At 24.4% G+C, this 9,214-nt stretch overlaps 1 protein-coding gene across 1 annotated transcript; it reads right to left on the bottom strand.

The window, feature by feature from the left end:
* Nucleotides 1-418: 418 nt before the first annotated feature.
* LOC107443575 (cathepsin L-like peptidase) lies at nt 419-8,874 on the bottom strand. Its single transcript, XM_043054128.3, has 9 exons — nt 8,753-8,874; nt 7,338-7,450; nt 6,139-6,288; nt 4,746-4,898; nt 4,354-4,477; nt 4,070-4,170; nt 3,021-3,184; nt 1,943-2,053; nt 419-704 (listed from the first exon to the last, which is right to left on the bottom strand). The coding sequence occupies exons 2-9, from the start codon at nt 7,431-7,433 to the stop codon at nt 605-607; spliced, it is 999 nt and encodes a 332-aa protein (XP_042910062.2). The 5' UTR covers nt 7,434-7,450; nt 8,753-8,874; the 3' UTR covers nt 419-604.
* Between the last annotated feature and the right edge of the window lie 340 nt (nt 8,875-9,214).

The raw sequence follows: 9,214 nt of genomic DNA, 5'->3' as shown, positions 1-9,214 counted from the left end.
CAAAAGCAAATTTGTCAATGAAGTTGCAATGGTGAAAGATTAAAGACTTTAATTTTAAATTGTATACCAGTCGAATCGGAAATTAAATCTGTGGAACCAGAAATTGGAATTCAACAACAAAATTGGAATGTTTTAATGCAATAATTATTAATTTTAAAATAAAAATTTGTTTAGAGAAAATGACTGCGAAACTCTAGCAGTTGTCTGCCACGAATTCTCCAGTAGTTTTAAAAAATTCTTTGCAAACCCGATAATGAGCTACTAGGAAAAAATTTGAAATAATCTAATAGCTAAATCTAAGACTAGATCACCCGCGACTTTAAAGGCTTTTCAACCTATTTTTAATCCCTTAATAAATAACAAATAGTTTTTTGAAAAACAATTCAGTGTGTATTAATTCTTTAGAAAACAAAATTCATTTAAGAACATAAAATATTTTATTTTAAAACATACACAATGTTATTTTAACAATTATAAGATCTTTTTTCCAACTTTTTCCTCAACAAATCAATTTGTCCTCCTTTTTTCTGTACATGCACAAAAATTAATTTCTAATTAGTGCAATACAAACAAACGTGTACAGTCATGTAAAGTTTATCACAGTTTAAACGAGTGGGTAGCTGGCTTGTGTTGCAATTCCGCATTGGTTGCCTTTGTTTCTGGACATTTTGATGTACCCTTGGATACCCCAAGTAGTTCCCCAACTGAAATATGAAAAATAGAAAATTATTAAATATGTATTAATTGAAATATATATCAAATCGAAGCATGAAAAAGAAATTTCTATGAAAAATAGTTACAGAGATACATATTTTTTTATGATAGTTACTTGATACATATTTTTTTATGATATGAAAGCAAAGAATAAAACTTGATATATTTTGCACAAAATAAAACCTAAGCAAAATAAGAAATTTAAATTTTTAATTAACTCTTTAGTTTATGTCAGATATGTCTTTAAAACATTGCATTAATTGCAATTTTTTTTAAAAAAATAAAAATCATATCAATAGGTAAGTAAATTATGCTATATCTTTGAATAATGTATTTATTTATAAAGAAACCTATATGAAAATTTATGCACAGAGAAAAAAAGTATGGTCAAAATAACCGGAATATAATAAAATTTACCGTATTTCTGGCTTTATGCGGGCACCAGAATTCTCTAAAATTTTCACTGAAGCGCTTGGTAATAATTTAGGACGAATTAAACATAAATTTTGATTTTATAATATATAATAAAATGTGATGAAATTTGGTAATTTTATCATGATACCTTAGAGAGCGGCATAAAAAACAGTTATTTGACTAAATTTACTTTTCAATTTGTATCTTTTTACTAAATGTGTGGTAATAAGAACTATAAGTAAATCAAAATTTCCTGTAAATCGATACTACATGAACGGAAAAATTATCGAATGAATTGCTTAAATACTTTGGTTTTTATTACCGAAATGATATTTTTTTGTACCAGAAATTTAATTACCATACAGTACGGTAATTTTTCCAGAATTTTTCTTTGTGTGCGCATTAGTAAACAGAATTGTTTATAAGCTCATCCAACTTTCTAATTAATAAAAACACTAATGGATTTATGTTGAATATACTACTTCAAAAGTCAATTAAAATTAAGAAAAGAGACTCACTGTAACTTAATATTTTCCTGTAATTTACATATGATATATAAAAATAGGAAATAAATTTGGATTTATTTCATTTTTAATATTTTAACATTACATGAACACACATTACATTACATAAATTTATTGTTCATACGTTGTTAGTTAAATTTCCTTCTTATAAGAAAAAGTAGTCATACCAATATTAATTGCTTACTAATTACTTATTTTACTATTTATTTTAAAGTAATAGATAAATAAGTTTCGAGCTTATTTATGAATTTTATTCTTATATTTAAAAGAAGTTTCGAAGTTTTTATTACCTGTTCTTCACCAGCCAATAGTCTTGGCCATCTTCAGTTCCGTAACCAATAGCCAAAACACCATGATCCAATTGAGAAGAGCTGCAGCTGGCTTCATCATAAATTCCATCCCTAGAACACAAATTAAAATTAACCGCTAAATTATTTAACTATTAAGCAATGCGATTTCTGAAATTATTTAAACAATTGCAAAATTTAACAGTAACCTAACAATGATATAAACGTCGATGTAAATCCAATTAATATCACGAATTGACTGTTCTATTTATGCAATTTAAATGTAATTTATATTTATTGTGTGAGCCTATGGTTAAGATTTCGTACGGCGCATACATCATTTAGAAATAAAAATATTATGCTTTTTTCTGTCAAAGCAATGACAAATTTTAAATTTAAAAAAATAGTATGTGACTCAAATTACAATTCTGTATTTTCACTATAGAGTTTTCATCTTTTTTTCCATTGAGAGAACTAAAAAAAATTTGTACACTATACTATATGTGTAAACTTATCAATTAATTTTTTATTACATTTTATTCTCTTAAAAGTAATCCAAAAATAAGGTACAATTGATTTTTAAAAATTTGATTTTGCAATATAAAATTTCACGTGAAGAACTAATATTTCCCAAATACAATTTTTTTCAAAAAAATATGCAAGTTTAGACCAAAGATTATTTAAGGACGCTTTTTTGTAAGTCGCAATATTTATTTAATTATTTAATTTTTATGAAAGCAATTTCTTTCTAAATGAAATTATAAATAATTTTTTATTATTAACTTTCGCTGAAAACTAATTTGCTCTTAATACAAGTGAAAAATATTTTGAACAATTTGATATTGACTGTTTGCAAAGATTTAAAAATTATGTAAAGAAGATAATTAATTCTATCAACGAAAAGAAAATAATCAGACATAAAAATTAAATAAATTACTTTTTTAGTACTTAAATTATTTTTCGTTTAAAATCTAAAACGATTCAAGGTGGCAATTTTAACCTTCTCCTTGTTCTTTTTTTCAATAAAGTAATATGAAAAACAGAAATTAACTTAAAATAATAACATTTATTCTATACGTACTGATAGAGCTGGAAGCTAAAGTTGCTTGCATCAATGGCGACAGAAACGGGTCCTACGGTAGCAACAGCTGTTTTAAGAGCGTTCTCATCTCCGGTAGGAATGTCAACGTATCCAGTAACAGTAGCTCCAACATTAGCTTTATTGAAAAGACATTTTGGACCATCCTAAAAAAATAAATAAATAAATGCCTAAATCACATTTTTTTTACATTATTTTGGAAATTTATGATGCTGTCCATTGTATCAACCGAAAATTTAAAAAAAAACCTGTCTAAATATTATTTTAATTACAAAAAGTTCAGAAATTTGAAAAGCAATACAACATTTTGTTCACGAAAAAGTAAAATAATAAGTTACGAATTTATAAAAGTTATATTCTTGAAATTATATTTACTAAAATATTTTCGAAAAGCAAATTAATTTATTTTTGGAAAATTAAACCTACTTGAAACTTTTTTTTGAAATGCAAATTAATTTATTTATGAAAAATTATGAATTTTGTTTAGGATATTACAAAAATCTACTTTACGTCACGCTTGAAATTCAAAACGTCTACATTCCAATCACACACTTCATTCTCTCTACAATAAATAAAATATAAAGAGAAAAAAATTTATGAAAATAATTCATAAAAAAAAATGTAACTCCCATGAACCTATGATACTTTTTAGAACAGATCCTACCCTGTTTCAAATCGTGTAAAAATTTAAAATCCATTTTTACCGTAAAATATATCATAATTTTTATCGTAGTATGTATTTAGTTTGAGTAATTCAAGGAATTACTGTAAAAATTAAGATACGCAAAAAATTTTGTTCTGTAACATGTGCATAAGGGAATTTAACGATTAAAAAATATATCGGCACCCTGAATTCCGATGCTTTTTACCGTAATTCGTAAAGTTAAATAGTGTGCACTAGCAAATATAAGCATTTACAATTAGTGCTTTTTTTTTTTTGCTTATGACATTACACATTGAATATCGTTTCAACAGCTTCAAAATAATACTGTTTAGGTGCTTTTTTCTTACAAATTGAGGGGAAGTTTTACCTCAGCTGTGTATGGGTAGGATGCTTCAGTGTCAATTCCTTTGTTCTGTTTGATGTATTGGAAAGCTGAATCCATAAGACCTCCTTCACAACCCATGTTACCTTAAAGAAAATATAGCAAACCATGAATTTTCATCTTCTGATCAAAATGCATTTATAGCCATGTTATAATAACTACGTATATATTTATTAATTTAAAAAAATTACCAAATTCATTGTATACTTTGTATTATATACCTTATATTTAAATAAATATTAATTTCTTGCAAATTTTAATGCACTTACCTTGCGGTTGAGAGCAATCTACAAGGTTCTGTTCGCTGAGGGAAACCAAATCTCCGGTCTTCTTTTTGTGCTGCCCTTCAAGAGAACCAGTGGTAGAGAAAGCCCAGCAGGAGCCACATTGTTGCTATTAAATAAAATTCTCTAACTTAATAATTATTGCATTAAATATGATGATTGTTTCTTGTTTTAGCTACCACTTTTCCTTTAATGAATAATGATATGGGTAATTTCAAAACTTAATTTTATATGCTTTCTTCATAATTATTGTGAGTCGTTATTGTTCCAAGAAACTGCACGTTTTGTTGTAAGAACGCAACATTTTGTTTTTATTAAAATTAAGCAAAATGAAACAGCTGGAGAAAAAAATTTTGAGAAAAGATATAATTTTGTACCTGGTTTTTGATTGGAGTGACCAGTCCTTGTTTCCTCCAATCGACAGTGTCTGGAATGTGAACGTTAGAAGGTTCTACCCAGGCACTTCCTTCACCGCTTCGGATACCGCTGCTTTTAAATCCGTTAAATTGCCTTACAAATTCTTCGTGACTCTGAAATAAGAAATTTAAGGATACCAAAATTAAGATCAAAATGTTTACTTTGTGTAATGTATAAATTAAATAATAAATTGAGGACATTTATATTTGTGTGAAGTATAAACTTAATAAATTGAAAAAGTTAAATTTGTATAATGTATATAAATAAAAAAATTGTAAATGCTTGATTTATAAATTGTGTAAATTAAATAATAAGTTGAAAACGTTTAATTTCTGTAATGTGTAAACTGAATAAGTAGAAAGTGTTTAACCAGTATAATGTGTATAAATAATAAGTTGAAAGCATTTTATTTTAGCACTGTGTTCATTAAAAAGTATACTGAAAACGTTTAATTTGTATAATATTTCAATTTGGAAAGCTTAAAAATATTTAATTTGTAAAATGCGTATAAATGATAAGATGAAAACCTTTACGAACTGTGTATAAATAATAAGTTACAAGTGTTTAATCTGTGTAATATTTACATTCAATAATAAGTTGAAAACGTTTAATTTGTATAATATTTAAATTTAATGAGTTTAAAAATTTTAATTTATATAATATATGGAAATAATAAGTAGTAAACGTTTGATTTGTGTGAGGTGAAAGTTTTTCTTTGAACTGCATTTTTCATTTTAAATGTATTTTGTATGTGATATTACTAAATATTTTATTATAAAGAATGTTTAAAAAACATAGTACTCATCACAGGGTTAATAATCGATAGCTATTACAAGTTTACGCTTGTAATGTAGTTTTGATTTAATTGAAATTATCAAACAATGCTAGTATTTAATCACATAAAATAAAAATTTTGTAAATATTGATTAAAACTTATTATAACTGACTGGAAAATTCTAGTTTTGACTAAAATTTAATCAAGATAACTTTCACTTGAATTTAAAATCTTAAATCAGTTTGAGCTTTTAAAGTAACATGAATAGTATTGTAATTAAGTAGTTTCATTTTTATATTAAAATAAAGATAAACTAGAGCACATTCTTATGGGGAAAATACATGATTATATATTATTCAACTTTTTTTTAATTAGTTTTACGAGCAGTTTTCAAAAATGAAAGTACCATGTGTTTCTATTAGAACTAGCTGACTCAATCACTTTGAGAATTATCTTTTTTTTAATATTAAATTAATTACATGTCCATACTTAGGATACATAACGAAGTTTATGTTAAGTATGTCAAACCTTGTAGTTATATATAAAACATATATTTCAAAAATTCTATGAAAACTTACCATGTCTGCGTATTCATTAATGCCTTTTCTGTAAGAATGAATACCCAAATCAGCTTGAAGGTTGTGTTTTATGATATCTGTGACAGCTCTTTCCCAAACAAGACGTCTTGAAAACTCTTCTCTGCTACCATAATTTTTTCCATAGATTCTCTATAGAAATACGTCGCATTTTAACAACCTCGAAAGTAAATTCTAGTAAGGATTACATTTTTATAGAAAGAATAAAGTATAACTTAAAGCCATATTTTTTTATAATAAGCAATATTATCTTTTTTATAATTTTCTAGTTTTTAATGACTAATTATACACATGAGCTATAGATGTGCTAAACTTATGATTTCATCTCCCGACTTCATCATATGCAATAAACAAACTTTTAAAGAAAAATTAAATTTTAGTTAGTCTTGAAATACATATGAATACCTCATAAATCTTTAAAAAAATTTCATATAAATTAAATAGAATAATAAGTTAATATTATAACTGAATAATAAGTTACTATAATAGAATAATAAGTAATATAAAAGAATAATAAGTTAAATAGAATTAATTAAATGTGCAAAAAATTTTTAAATGTTGAGCAGTCGAGACTAATAAGAACGGATTAATGGATTAGATATAGTATTTAAAATTTACTGAATACTGCTTAAATTTATTAATTATATTTATTAATATATTATTTATACGATTTAAAAAAAAGCAGTTTTTAAACTTTTAATCCAAATTTCTCAAGCAACATATAATAACGTTTTCTAAAAATATTAATAAAAAAATTTAGTTTTGTGTTAATAGGACAAATTTAATATTTAATAGCACCAAAAAATTCTTAGTTGCTGTTAAAGTTATAATTTAATTCAATGTTAAAGTTATAATTTAACATAAAAATTTTGACGTGCTTTTCTTCTGCACGCTATATAAATATCAAATAATTATTTTTGAACTTCCTTATCAAACATCTATGCCTTAAAGTGACTGACCAAATTATACTTGTTTTGAAATACTTTTAAGCATATTTATTTTATAACTAAGATTTTTTGGTTTTTACGAATGACAATTGGATTATACAATCCTCATTGATATTACTTTTCCAATATTGCATTATAGAATTTAGAATAAATAATCAAAACACAAACAATTTCAACGCATTATTATGATTTATTTACCTCTATTTACGTTAGTTAAATGCAATTGCAGCTTACCTTGAAATTTTCCCAATGTTCATTCAATTGAGGATTGTAAGGAAATTTTAGTGCTGTAGCAACAGCAATAAAAGCAAAAATTGCCAAGTATTTCATCGTAATCCAAAATAATACTGAAAAATAATAATAAACAATTTAACATTCACTTAAGCTCAAAATGTACATTTAAAACAATAATATTTACTCTATACGATTCATATTATTTTATTATCAATAAATAAAAAAGGTAAACCTTTAAGTAACTGATTAAATATTTGAAATACTTTAGACAGCATACATTAGATTTTATCTTACGAGAAAAATAAGATAATTAATATTTTTTTCATTTAAATGTGAAATATAAGCAAATTAAATCTCTATTTATTATTATTTATATTCATTGATTAAATTTTTATAAAAGCTTCCGTAAAAAATTATTTTCTCATACAATCATAGACTAGTTATTTTTTTAGTTAATTTACAATATTAAATACGTTTAAGTATCAAATAATTAAACAAGCAAGTTTATTAGTTTAAAATATTTTACTTTGTAAATAAATATTAACCAGTCGGATGAATTAATTATTTAAGTACCATGATATATAGCAACACTTTTTAAATATCACTTCAATTGGCATTGTTGAATAATTAATTCATATTTTCTTATATTAGTTTTTATTTTTATTATTTAAGAGCATCTCATATCTACTAAGCGAAATTAGATATAATGCAACACTTTTTCAAATGCTACTTTAATAGGCATTGTTGAATAAATAATTCTCATTTTCTTATATTAGTTTTTATTCTTATTATTTAAGAGCATTTCATATCTACTGAACGAAATTAGATACAAATCATTTTCAGAACCAAGTTTTCAAATCGAGACTAAAAAAATTGATTTAGTAAATATATTCTAAAATAGCAATTAGACTATAACAATTTAGCTTAATTATTATTAACCTTATCTTATATTCCTTACAAATCTCACAATTAATATTCAACTTAAAAATTTATTACATAACCAATTTTGCTAACCAAAAATGTTAAAAACTTATTACATATAATCTAAGTTATAATTTCACGTTAAGTTTGCGACATGAATTTTAAACTTTATTCCTCATACTTAAAACTTTATTTGCCAATAATATAATAATGATAATTAGTTTTATTAGCCAATGATTGAAACTTGTTTGATTAAGGATCTAAAAAACATATTTAAAAGAATCAAAATAAAAATAATTCATTTTTTGAAAAATTAAATTTATATTTTATCTTAGTTTAGATAGTTTGATGATTGATTAATATTTTTGAATACATTTTTCGATACCAACAAATATAATATTGAAATCAATTTCTGAATGTTTTAAGTCGATTGTTTTAAAATGAAAAGAACAACAAAAGTATTATAAAAATGAATAATAAAAAGTAATGCTTACGCAAATACTTTATTTGAACAGAACCTTTTGCTTGTGGATGCTACTTGAATTTAATTCCTCATATTTATACCTGTTTTATCAGGGATAAATTTCAGTAAAACGGTAAGACTTTCTCTTGTTTTATCTAAATCAGTTGATATAATTTTCAGATATCAATGCATTTATCAATCATGAATTCTATTTAAAAATATTACTCTAATACGTGACTAGGTGTGTAGTGATAATAAAATGAAAAGTAACGTAAAATTGGGTAAAATTGAAAAACAAATGCATAAGTTTATCACATTTAACCTATGATTCGCTATAAACGCGTGATATAATGCTCTTTACCACGGTTTGGAGGGGTTCAGGAGGTTTTGATATCATCGAGAAAGAAAATATGAATAACTTTTTTGACTTGATCTAAAATAAAACTTAGGGTTCTGAATTTTTAATAAGAGTTAATATGAGCATAGATATTAT

The sequence above is a fragment of the Parasteatoda tepidariorum genome, chromosome 10 (assembly GCF_982258835.1).
Source record: "Parasteatoda tepidariorum strain Cologne lab strain chromosome 10, Ptep-v5.0, whole genome shotgun sequence".
Taxonomy (NCBI): domain Eukaryota; kingdom Metazoa; phylum Arthropoda; class Arachnida; order Araneae; family Theridiidae; genus Parasteatoda; species Parasteatoda tepidariorum.
Note: the sequence above shows the minus strand (reverse complement) of the source record. Positions and strands in the feature narration are given on the sequence as shown.

Excerpts from the sequence above, each read along its gene's own strand:
- LOC107443575 (XM_043054128.3), bottom strand. The coding sequence starts at position 7,433 with ATGAAATACTTGGCAATTTTTGCTTTTATTGCTGTTGCTACAGCACTA. Across the intron at positions 4,478-4,745 it reads TCACTCCAATCAAAAACCAG|CAACAATGTGGCTCCTGCTG; the intron begins GTACAAAATTAT and ends TTTATTTAATAG. Across the intron at positions 2,054-3,020 it reads TTTAGCTTCCAGCTCTATCA|GGATGGAATTTATGATGAAG; the intron begins GTACGTATAGAA and ends TTTGTGTTCTAG.